This window comes from Crocuta crocuta, unplaced genomic scaffold (assembly GCF_008692635.1).
Source record: "Crocuta crocuta isolate KB4526 unplaced genomic scaffold, BGI_CrCroc_1.0 scaffold92, whole genome shotgun sequence".
NCBI classification, from domain to species: Eukaryota; Metazoa; Chordata; class Mammalia; order Carnivora; family Hyaenidae; genus Crocuta; species Crocuta crocuta.
The window spans coordinates 2526812-2540118 of NW_027528804.1; the positions used below are offsets into that span (position 1 = coordinate 2526812).

General features: G+C 39.7%; 1 protein-coding gene across 2 annotated transcripts in view; it reads left to right on the top strand.

Moving 5' to 3' along the window:
• NFKB1 (nuclear factor kappa B subunit 1) overlaps positions 1 to 13307 on the top strand; it is a 115644-nt gene that overhangs the window by 33556 nt on the left and 68781 nt on the right. For both annotated transcript variants that reach the window (XM_077755750.1, XM_077755751.1), the window contains exon 5: positions 2222 to 2320. In XM_077755750.1, coding sequence (XP_077611876.1) covers positions 2222 to 2320 — 99 coding nt within the window. The remainder of the gene's footprint in view (positions 1 to 2221; positions 2321 to 13307) is intronic.

Genomic DNA, 13307 nt, shown 5'->3' on the forward strand with positions numbered 1-13307 from the left:
GACATCTTATCTTCCTGGAAAAAAAAAAAGTAATACATTTCCATCCTCGGATTGAAAATTCCTTTGCACAGAAGTTTAGATACTCTTACGCAACCACGAATGATATCTATTGTTTCTCAAACTGTAAGCAAGCTATTAAGATGTGCCTCTCTACTTATATTCTATTTGACACCACTCCCAATAAGATATAAAAGTATACATGTATGTGTTTCTCTGCCTGTCCTAAATGGATTTTGTGATTAAAAACAGTGAATTACTTTATTAATTATTTTTAATTTTTAAAATAAAAATTAGGAGAATGTACTTTTTCCTTTGCCACAGTTTTCCCCAGCTCTGCCAGAGATGAGTCATAACATAGACGACTAATCTTTAGAATATCTAGTTTGTTGCATATTATTCAGTGCTAATTGTCTAATGCTGTTTAAAAACGGAAGTTATATTTAAACAGATTAGTAGTCAATAAATCTCTATCTTTTTGGTTAGTCAATTCTGGAGGCTCATGTTACATATGCTGTTGTTTTTTCATGGTTTTTTCATATAATGAGTAAAAACAAAGAAGCCAACAGCCTTCATCTACAAAAGGTACAGGGCTGAATTTGTAACTTATTTTTTAGTTTGAATTTTGTAAGAAGCTAAACAGAAGAATTACTCCTGATGACTAACCTCACCTCAAAAGGTTTCCTTAGTATTAGGTTTGATAGGTCCTGAGGAGTCATATGCAAAAGTTGTTTTAAGTCCCAATTTTTGGACTTGATTGCACACTCTGGATCCGTGTGTGACTTGAGGAACTTTCCCACACAAGGGAATTTACTTCAGGCCTTACTCATCCCATGAAATATGCTTTAAGACTGATTCTCTTTGGAAATCCGAAAATTCTCAGAAAATATAGGGACAGTTCCAGATGCTTACCAGAGGTCTAAATTAGTTCAGGGCTCCTGGATCATTTTATTGTTTCAAGACCCTATGATGCATAATGAAATGCAGTGCAGTCTAAGGAGGGCAAGAATTTTTACTCCGTCCCATGAGCTCAAAGCTGTTAAAAACTTTGCATTTGCCAGGCTTTGCAATTGTTAAAAGAATATGCAGGGTAGAAAGCCCCTACCAGCAAGTGGTGGGTGTGCGGAGCTGCCGACGGCCTAGTGATCTGGCACTGTTGATATGAAATCAATTCCACTGTAAAAATAAACAAAAGGTGAGGATGTTCCATGGAACATATTAAGATATTTGAAAAGCATTTGAGAAAAGAAAAACTATCTGGTTAAGTTTAAACTATAACACCACCACATATTGATTGACATCATTATAAAGTTGAGTCTTTCAGGAAAAACAATGAAAGCTCCCTTAATATTAAGCTCTCTTAATATCTGATCCATTTTCATAATAGTCCATGTTTTATTCTTTGTATACAAATATGCACAATTGTCACGGTTAGCTTTGTAAGTCATAAAATGCCAGAACTGGAATAGACCTTAAAAGATGATCTGGTCTAATCTTCTCATTTGCATAGATTAAAAAAACCATAACAAAACATGGAGCTTCCAGTAAGTAGTACACATGGTAAAGGCTTCCAGCTAACTCTTTACTGACCTACCACATCTGTAGAATTCTTGAGTTAACAATATCGAAAAGGTTTTGGATTCATCCAGGTCAGTTAATATATTAAGATTGAGCTTGATAATATCAGTAACCATAAAATCCAAAACCTTGTCTTCTGAACATAGGGTGTGTTCTGTATCAGTGATGTAGTATATTTAATAGGACATTTCTGTATTCCCTCCTGAGCCAACTGTAATCAGAGTAGATAAAGGAATTCCTTTAAGTAAGAGTCAAAGAAGCATAACTCAGTGATATGGCCAAGTTCAGAGCTTGGCAGCAGCAATTTGAGATGAGGAAGCTCTGATTCAAAACAAGCTGCAACATGTCAAGTCCAAGGCTTAAACTCTTCAGCAGTTCACTCTCCACATGTGCCCAGCAGGAGAGGTCTGCAGGGTTAGGGACCTGGCCTTTAAGCCGCAGGCCAGTGGACAAGTATCAATTAACATCAGTGTCCATAATAAGATTATGGGGAAAGTGGTTTTCATTTGCAGAGTCCTCTTTCAAAGTTGATGCTTTCCTCCTCTCATTTAATATACACAAGAATTTAAAATGTGTGTATAACTTTGTCCCTATAATTTTTAATAAGGATTTCTCAAACTTGTTGGCTCTATATTCATCTTTGCAGAGAGGATTTCGTTTCCGTTATGTATGTGAAGGCCCCTCCCATGGTGGACTCCCAGGTGCATCTAGTGAAAAGAACAAGAAGTCCTACCCTCAGGTCAAAGTAAGTTTGCGGTGTCCTTCTCTATATTTCTGGAACATTTGATTTCCTAAGAGCAAGAGAAAGGAATGCTTTAAGTGTATATAGTCTGCCTTTACTCCTAAGCTATTCACATGATTATTATAATTTTTTTCACTATAATTTTTAAATAGAAATTTGGCCCTTAGCAATAAAAGTGACAGATTTTTAAATTCTGTTAGTATTTTCATTTAGGAGAAATTGTTTCAACATGAAACAATATATATATATATCCTGAAATTTTAGTAAGTCTTTGAAAGAGGTACTTGACTTCAGCCCTTTGGAGATTTGGTGAAAAACAACAAATGACCGAGGGTGTGGATTATGTGGCGTGATACTTAAGATCACGAACTCAGATCCAAGCTCTGTTAATCACAGTGTGCCTTTGACTAGGGTATCCAACACTTCTAAACCTCAGTACCATAATGTGTACAGTGCAGAAATCTTGATGATCTGTACTTGATAGAGCCTTTTAGACACTTCCAGAGATTAGATGAGAAAATGTATATGAGTGCTCCACAGAGAGCCTGAAGGAACTCTAGAGCCTTTATTTGAGCTACTGTGTAACTACAGGTGATGGTCCTTGGAACGTACCGCTTCCTGAATGCATGTCGCGTGCTTGGTCAGGCCTTTTACACATCTTCAGGTTCTTTTTCTGTTTGTTTACATGAGAATGTCGTTCTCAGAGGTAGTTTGAGTCTTTTTATTTTCATAACATGATGCTTTGTTTCATAGACTGATAAAAGTTTTACAGATAAGCCAGTGAATAATCGCAATGTCAGTTGTTGTTTTTTTTTTTTAAAGTGTATTTGTTCGGTAATTCAAGACTTTGGCAAATGGATACCAACTCATTTCCCACTCAGGTGTGTGTGCCTCTCAGGTGAGATGGTACCTGATGGTTTTTGTTGGTTTGCTTTTGTGAATCGGCAAAGGGCAGCAAGACAGAGCCTCAGTAAAACTGATGTGAAGGAAATTTGCTTTGGTTTTGCCAGCCTTACGTTCCGTTTCCTTCCTCTCCTCCCTCTCCATTTCTAGGCCCAGGCATCTCTAATTCCTTATCCGTGTTCCAAAACAAAAGACAGAATACTGTGATGTTATTCCTTACCATATGAGTGAAGCTCACCCATAGTGTAGAGTATGGGTCCTACCAATCCTATTTGCATTTGAAGTCTCCTAATCCTGTGTGGAATGAAAGCCATGTTTCCCTGTCAGGGCCATTGGGCAGGGTAAATATGATGTATTTAACTCACAGAAGGAAACCACAGTCCCAGATGCTTTAGAATCTGGAGGAGAAAAGAGGAGCAGCAACTGAACAAGGAAATTAGTGTTTATGAAGCACCAAAGACTTGCCAAGTGCTTTACACACGTAATCTTTTCTAATCCTCATAATGACCCTGGTAGGCAAAAAGTAGGTGCCTACTTGGTAGGTCATGTCTGTGAAGAGATCAAGGCTCAGAGAGAGGAACTCACCCGCCTTTCTCAAGGACTGCTGCTTCTTCTTCCAACAATCGGCCGTTGCTTACTGAACGCTCACGTGGAGTGTGTGCATGTGGGTGCTGGGACCTCGGGAACAGGACGGGGGAGCTCAGTGGTGAATGAGGGGGCAGAGAATTAGAACTCTGGGAAACAAGAGGGAGAGAGGCTCAGGGGGCAGAGGGGACTCAGATGGTAGGGAGTCAGATCTAGCACTTACCTTTTTAACATATGTGTCTGTGTATTTTACATATAAATATTTTATGTTTGAGTGTGTGTGCTTACAATAGGATAATTGAAAGATACATGTTATCAGCATTGATATTGGCTATAACTACTGAAGAATTAACATCAAGAGAAAAACTGGGGTTTTTCTCTGGACTGCCTCTATAAGAACTATGTCAATTAAGGCATTTTCATGAACTGTTTACTTTTATTGCCCCTGTCTTTTGTGGCCAGGTAACAATTCTTGATACTAACAAGTACCTCTGTTGTAAATTTATTACCTTATTTTTAAAAAAAAGTTTGTGCTTAGTCTTCATACATCCTTCTCATGTAGTAGTTACTGCCTCACATTTGCAAAATAGTTTAGAAATGAAACAATCTAGTGGAGACATTAAATATTCTTGTCAAATCATAGTTTCTATATCAGGAAGTTTAATGGTTAGTGGGTAATGTAAGTATGTAAACAACTGATAATAAAGAAAGTCAAAATAGAAATGTGTAAGATTGATCATGATTAAATTTCAGTTACAGTGTCATTATTTCACCCAGTCATTTGTTTTTTATTCACTAATTCAACATATATTTATTAAGCATGGAGTCCAGTTGTCAGAAAAAGAACAGTTTAGAGAATGTTACAAACTGTCATTGTTCTAGCCTGTCATTGTTCGCTGAGAGTTTAAATGCCTCTGCTGTCCATAACAGTTAAAGGAAGTTATTTTATTTATTTTAAAAGCTCCTAATCCGAAGGCTAAGGAGGAGGGAGAGAAAGATACAACCATGAGGTAATTTTCCCAGACCTCTTCTCCCTTGTCACTTTTAATGGTGACATAAAAGGTGACCTTTCACGTACAATAGGGATTTTAAAACCCTATTCTCTGTAAAATTTAGAGGAAAGAATTGCCCTCAGTATGTGTCTCTTATGAGGAAGATCTTTACACTTGCACATGTCTTCTGCTGTAGTTAACTAAGTACCCCCTCTGTGTGAGGCTGTAAGGGAAGCAGTGGACCAGATACAGTTATCAGGGTTTCTCAAACTCGGCACTACTGACATTTTGGGCCAGATTATGCATTGTTGGGAGGTGGGGGAGGAGGGCTTGCCAGTGCATTGCAGGATATTCAGCAGTATCTCTGGCTTCTACCTGCTAGAAGCCAATAGCCTTCCTACAATTGTGACAACGAAAAATGTCTCTAGACATTGCCAAACTTATGCTGCTTTAGAACCACTGATGTAGATGCAGGGTTGACTCAACCTTAACCTTTCTCCTGTGCATACTTTTCTACTATAAAGCTGTAGTGCATGGATTATATGGAATAGCCTAAGTATATTATTTTGCAAACATATGTACTCCCAATTACTAGTAGATACTTATTTTCAAGATGATGATCACAGTGACTGTGTAATTTCTTCTAAGATGTCTGAGCTAGCATACCTGGATATTAAGGAGAAACAAAAGAGACAAAGAGAGAGGTCTTAAAACAGTCCCTATTCCATGATAATGGCATATCTTAAAGCTAACATAGGAGCTCTGTGGGCAATCGGTTATGAAGTGTTGCAGAAGAGAAAGTGAAAGCGGACACAGGGTCAGCCAAGGCAGAGAACCTGCAGGCGGCTGTTCTGTGGGAGCAATGGCAACCTTTCTGGAATGGTCCTCATCCTCTGTTCCGGGGAGGGAGGTATAACTGAGGGTGCCCCACACTTACCCTCAGAATCCATTCCTGCAGGAACTTCAGAGCAGGGGCATTTAGATTTACTGCAAAGAATGCTATTTCTGAGCTTTACATATGCTACGTGCTTATTAAAGTACATCTTTCAGGTTTAACAGTGAAATATTACAGACTCTGCCTTTTCCGCACCTGTAGTCTCTTACTCGTCTCTTGCTCCCCTTGGACCTCACTCTCTCCCTCTCCTCCCATCACCCCTCTCTGCCGGCACACCACCCCCCTGAGATGCCTCTGAAAGGCTGGTGGCTCGGCCTGCACTCTGTCAGATGCAGGCAACAGTAAAGTGTCGGGGGTGACGTGGGCACACTGAACACTATTGGGGTTGGCTGTGGCTTGGGTGCTGCAGACCCCTAACTGCACTTTATAGAGCGTGAATGCAAAACCTGCTCAGATAACTCTCTCGATGATTGTCCAAATATGATAATTGAGTTAAATCATTAAAAAAAATTTAATGTTTAGTTCTTATTTTGAGAGAGAAAGACAGAGTGCGAGTTGGGGAGGGGCACAGAGAGAGAGGGAGACACAGAATCTGAAGCAGCCTCCAGGATCTGAGCTGTCAGCCCAGAGCCAAACACGGGGCACGAACTCACAACCTGAACCCTGAGATCATGACCTGAGCCTAAGTCGGACGTTTAATCAACTGAGCCACCCAAGTGCCCCTCAACTTAAATCATTTTAAAACAACTCTAGGAGTCTATCACTCCTCCTTTTTCTACTAGAATTGTGTCCCATGACTGAAACTCTCTTCTTTTTTTATTAATGTTTTTATTTATTTTTAAGAGAGAGAGAGAGAACAAGTAGGGGAGAGGCAGAGGGAGAGTGAGTCGGAGCATCTGAAGCAGGCTCTGTGCTGACAGCAGAAAGCTCGACTCAGGGCTCAAACTCACAAACTGTGAGATCAAGATATGAGCAGAAGTTGGACACTTAACCGAATGAGTCGCCCAGGCGCCCCTAAAGCCCTATTTCTAATAAGCTGGGTGTAGACTAGACTTAGACACACTCTTAACTTGGGGAGATAATTTCTAGAACTCGGGCTGCGGGACCACCTGGTGCTCTGCATGCTTCTTTCAAGTCAGAATCCCATTTGGATTTCTAGAGCCTTGTTGTGTATTTACAGATTTTTTAAAAAATTATTTTAATTGCAGAATGCTTTAAGCATACTTCATGAACATTTAAAAACTGGTATAACAGACGCTATATATACCATCTAGATTTAATAGATCTTAACATTCTGTGGTAAGCACTTCTGATCTCTCTCTCTCTCTAAAATGAAACATAGTTACAGTTACAATCCTACCCATGTATCATTTTTTCCTTCTTCTTGGTAAGTGAACCACTATTCTGAACCTTCATTCTCTGATCTGCTTTAATATTTTTACTACATAAGGATGTTTCCATCAATACTGGGATTTTCAAGAAAAGTAATTTTTAATGGCTTCCACCCAAGTTTTGTATTCTATATCATGGCCCCTTTTCAGGGCAGAAAAGAGTTAAAAACTGGGCTCCACTGAAGATCAGTGTGTTCCTTTTGATCCTACTGATTCCTCTTTATCATCTAGATAAAATTTATTCTTTAACACTGTGGAGTTTATTTTGACTCACAACAACAACAAAATAACATGAAGAGAAAAATCCAGGGAGAGCAAATATACAGACTGACTCTTATGTCTCGCCCCTTTTAAAGAAAAGCTTTCCTGTTGTTAAACATTTAATATTCTATTATACTATCCAATAAAGTTTCCCTTTAAAGTTTTCTCAGTTCTGATTTCATCACTGAGCTCCTAATGGGAGAGGCTGGCAGAAAAGTGCAAGTACCTTCCTCGGGGCCAAGCTTGTCCCTGCCTGTTTTTGACTCAGCAAGGAGTGCCAAGGAAGGCTCGTTTCCCTCTTTTTCCCGAAAGTTATGCATCAGATTTTTTTTTAATTAATCAAACTGCTTTCCTCTTCAGAGAGGAGGAAGGATGCCAGCAGCAGCAGCGCCATGGGGCTTCAGAAACCCTCAGTGACTGTCTTCCAGAAAGTTCCCATCCTCAGCTGATAGGACCTTCTCCAGTGGGGCCCACTCTCTGCCAGACAGAAATCACTGTCAGCAACCTTGATTCTAAAATACAAATAGCTCACCGGTTGGTATTTTTATTTTCTCTTTAGTTATAAATATCGAATGCAGTGGACTACAACTTGAAACGCAGCTGATGTGCATGTCACTATTTTTAATCACGTGTTTTCTGAAAGCTGGTTCTCACACATGTGTTCTTTCCTGAGTGTTGAACAGAAGGCATGTGTCGAACTGTTTAGGTCAAAACCAGCTTTTTGGTTGTCCCCTGCGCCCACTTGATTTTTTTTTTAAGTCTCCACTGTTGGTGCCACTCGCTTAAAATTCCTAAATGTTAAGTTCTGTCAGGGTCAAATAAAGACCGGCTGACCTGCTGTGGCATTTAAAGCTATCATATATCCTTGCATAACCTCTTTTCCTTTGTATAGACTTGTCTGATCCAGGAGGCTTGCCATTATAAGGATCTAGTTTTTTTTTTTTTTTAATAGTTTATTGTCAAATTAGTTTCCACATAACANAAGGATCTAGTTTTAATACTAATTTGGAATAATTTAATCTAAGTTGATCACTAAAAACAACAGGAAAGAAAATCACCAATAATCAATTAGGCATGCATATAGAGCCTCAGTTTGTAGCATTTATTAAGATTTTCATCACTGACTGTTTACTATTTGTACATGTTCATGTGGGAAATAACTATATCCCCTGTGTGCAGAGCCCTGTATATTGAAGAGAGGGCTTGTAACCTGGATCCTTTATGGTTTCAGAGAACTTTTGGAGTTCTGAGTCTCTAGGCAGAATTTTATGTAAGTATATATACATTTTTCTGAAGAGATAGCTTTTTATCAGATTTTCAAATGGACTGGCTCAAACATAGTCAGAAGTCAATGGTGTAGATTACATGTCTCTCTAGCTTTTTGACAGCTGCTAATTAAAAGACTGATGTGCATAGATATGTATATAATGTCTTCGTCGATTTTTTTTGTGTTATTTTTGTACTTTTTAATTTTATAGTTATGTTTTTGCATTTATAATACATTTAAATGAGTTGAAATACTTCAGGCTGCCAACACAAAGCCCAGGAAAGCCTCCCTTCCCTTTGGTCGTAGGGCAGAAAAGAGGCGAGACTTAGTATCACTGGACAAAAAAGTTGAATGGGCTTCACTGCTTTTTCTCTCCTGACCTTGCATATTGATGGTGATTCACCATTGATGATGGAAGTCAAAAGAGAGAAAATTCATTTAAGAAATATTCATTGAGCACTGTGTGTCTGGTCCTGCTCTAGGCAACCAGACAAAACTCTCTCCGATGTATAACCACAATCTAGACTTCTAGATAAATTTTTCCTCAAGTAGCTCAGAAGTTTTGCATTTGGCCCCTGGAAACAAAATACTACCCTGTAGAGTATTTTTAAAAATAGCCCTCTAGATTTGCTGTATGTATTCATAGTCTCTATTATGAACTAGAGAGAGCTACTCATTAAGGAAACTTCTAACAAAGATTATAGCTATAAGACTTAACTGTTAAGAGATTATCAGGGAAACCACAAATTGTCTAAATTTTTAGTTTCATTTTTGTCATTTCTGGCTTGGTGATCTTCCTCTGCTGACCATTCCTGTTTCTCTCCCCTTTACTCTTCCCTAAATACATGATTATCCTGGGACCATTGTTCAGTCTGACGCCAATCTCTGATGGCTTCCAATTTACCCAGTGGTCTTAGTCTGAAGATTATATAGCGTCTCCCCATTCCATTCAGAAACCCAGATCTCATAAAGTCACATAGTCATAATTCTTCTTGATAAGATAAGAATATTCTGGGGGCACCTATGTGGCTCAGTTGGTTAAGCGTCCAACTTAGTTTCAGCTCAGGTCATGATCTCACAGTTTGTGAGTTCAAGCCCCATATCGGGCTTCGCGCTGACAGTGCAGAGTCTGCTTTGGATTCTCTCTCTCCCTCTCTCTGCTCCTCCCTTGCTCACTCTCTCTGTCTCTCAAAAATAAATTAATTAATTTTTAAAAAAGAATATTCGGAAGTACTACAGCCCTCAAATATATAACACCCCCTCCTCCACAGACAAGCTGTTTCTCATCCTGTCAGCAGGTATAGAGGGGAGGCTGTAGACTACCCTGCAGTCCCCATCTCCTCTCCTCACCTTCAGGTGGGTTCCAGATCAGAACTCTCTGGTCTGCATTTGCCTCCCTGGGGTCTTGAGTGGGTGGGCTGGAAGGCACACGAGGACTTTCACAGACAGTTCCTCTCCCCTTTGGGTTATGAGAAGGGGTGGTTGTGCTTACTCTCATCACCTCACTTAGGCAACACAACAATCCACCAAGGTAGGTTATCTGATCCTCATTTGATACATGAGAAAATTGAAGCCTGGAAAAGTTAAGAAGCTTACCCTGAGCCTCACAGCCTTTCTGGGGTGGAGCCCAAGATTTCATTTCAGACAGCATGATTTAAGAATGGCAATTTTGGTGATTGGTTTATGGAATCACGGAGTTACACAAAAGCTTCACCACTCCACTAATTTATTTTTAGCACAACCTCACTAATTAGTATTGCTTCCACTCTATTTACACCATGTCCTTCCTTCTATATGGGACTATTAAAGTACAAGATTGAAATGAGAAGCTATACCAAAAGCTTACTTTTAGATGTAATATGTGATTTCTTATGAAAATCGTGTAGGTAGCAGGAAGCCAGAAAGGAATTTCTTATACTTTTGTTAGGCTCCTTAACTGTGTTCTATTAGACACTACGCACATGCTAACTTAATTTGCACGAGTGTTGTATTCGTTTCCTAGGACTACCATAACAAATTACCACAAACCGAGTGGTTTAAAGTAACAGAAACTTATTCTCTCATAGTCGAAGGACTAGAAGTCCAATAATAAGTTAGCAGAGACATGCTCCCTCTGAAATTCCAGAGAGGAACCCTTCCTTGCCTCTTTCTAGCTTCTGGTGGTTGCTGGCAATCCTTCACATTCCTTGGCTTGTAGCTGCATCACTCCAATCTCTGCCTTCGTCTTCCCATGGCTGTTTTACCTCTGTCTCTCTGTGTCTGAATCTGTCTCTCCTTTCACTTATGAGACATCAGTCATTGCGTTTCAGGCCCATAATAATCCCATATGACCTCATCTTAATTAATTACATCTGCAAAGACGCCATTTCCAAACAAGGTCACATTCTGGGGCGCCTGGGTGGCTCAGTCGGTTCAGTGTCTGACTTCGGCTCAGGTCATGATCTCACGGTTCATGGATTCAAGCCCCGCATCAGGTTCTGTGAAAATAGATCAGAACCTGGAGCCTGTTTCAGATACTGTATTTCCCTCTCTCTGACCCTCCCCGGCTCATGCTGTCTCTCTCTCTCTCTCTTAGAAATAAATAAAACAGGGCACCTGGGTGGCTCAGTTGGTCAAGCGTCCAACTTCAGCTCAGGTCGTGATCTCACGGTTCATGGGTTCGAGCCCTGCGTTGGGCTCTGTGCTGACAGCCAGCTCAGAGCCTGGAGCCTGTTTCCGATTCTGTGTCTCCCTCTCTCTCTGACCCTCCCCTGCTCATGCTGTTTCTCTCTCTCTCAGAAACAAAACATTAAAAAAAAGAAAGAAATAAAACATTTTTAAAAATTAAAAAAACAAATAAGGTCACCTTCTGAGGTTTGGGGTGGACATGAACCTCTGGGGAACACTATTCAACTCATTATGCAGATGTTATAGCCCTAAAGTATGGGGAAAAGGCCATTTTAGCTCCATTTTGCACTCAGAAACACATTTACATGTATACATCATGTTCCCTTGTATATCACTGGTGTATATTTAGGAGTAGCAGAAAAGTTAGAGAAGTTTGCCAGTATTTTGAATAATTTATTTAAGAAAGTAATTTCTGTGATACTTTCCCCATTGAGTAGCTGTTGAGCTTTCAGTACAGTTGTGTGCTGGTAAATGTTTAGTAACTAGCTCTCCAGAAGAACAAAACAAAGCCCTGATTTGTAGTATTTGTCAGTTTCCTGGATATAAATACTGCCACCATGGTCAGTTTCAAGCTGTCAGTGTGAAGTACTGGCTTGCAAAATTTCTGTAACTTTAACAATCAACTCCTGTGAGCTGGTCAAGCCAATTTCATCTGTACCACTGTAAGATTTCATAAAGAAAGCATGAGATCATATCCTAGATATTAACCCCAATGAGCAATAGATCAACAGAAGATCATAAATTGCTTCATATAAAGTGCTTTATTCATGCATTACATAATGCCAGGGACTTTGCAGGATCTGAGTAAACCCATTAAGTTGCTGAAGTGAAGACATCTGTCCTATAGCAGTTAAATAGGGCTGTGGTCTAGTGAGCAAAATACCATACTTGAAAGCAAAAGCTGGATCTTACTCAAGATTGTGCCACATATAGGTGATGTGATCTTTTACAAGTTGCTTAATCTCTTCAGACTTTATTTCCTCGTTTATAAGACAAAAATAAAACTACCCACTTTGCAGGGATAGTGTTAGTAGTAAGTGAAGTAATAGACATAAAAGCAGCCAGTACATCTATAGCATTAAATGTTTGTTCAAGACATGTTTATGGTTTTAATTTTAAAAAATCATGAACATGTCTGTAACATGATTGTTAGTTCCATGAGGACAGGAGTTATTTTTCTGATTTTTTTGTTTTGTTTTTGTTTTTGCTGCTATATGTCCAGCACCTGGAATACTATATAGTAAGGGGCCAATAATTGTTCGGATAATGAATGAATCATCAACATCTCAAGAAGTGCTAGAATGAGACTTCCCAAAAGAAGCACAAGGTCTATCATAATGTAGCTAAAGAAGAGACCGTTAACATGATGTGTTAACAGTAGATTGTTAATTGAAAGTATCACATCTTAGACCAGCCTTCAGGACTCCGCTCCAATTGCTGCTCTGTCTCATTCTTCCCGTCTCACCAGCCTTCTCTTCCTTTTCCTCCCCTACTGCACCTGACCACGAATCAGGTGACCCATGTCCTAGTCCCAGTGAGTTGGGACACGGGAACTTAGCCCATAGCCGTGTCTCTAACTTCTCTGAATTGAAATGGGCCTCTTCTGCCTCAGATTCCTCAGTGGACTTTCTCCATGGCAAAGCTTCCGTACCAGTCTGCTCCTCCTAATGTCTTTCCCTTCTTGGAAAGTGCCAGCTCTGTCCTTCCAGTTGCTCCAGCCAAAACCCTTGGAGTTATGCTGAACACCTCTCTTCTTGCACTCCACATCTAATCCATCCGACAACCTGATTGGCTGTGCCTTCAGAACTTCCTCAGGATCTAATCACTTGTCACCATCTCCACTGCTGCAACCCTGGTACAAGCCACCATCCTCCTCCTTTTCTCCCAATGGGTTTAGCATCCATGGATGATTCTTTCCTGAATTAATTATTATTAGCAATTGATGATGAACTTGTAATTTTCTACTTATATCATTCCTTTTACCTTTTGTTAGTTAGAATTCTGTTTTTAAGAACAGCTTTCTCAGGGT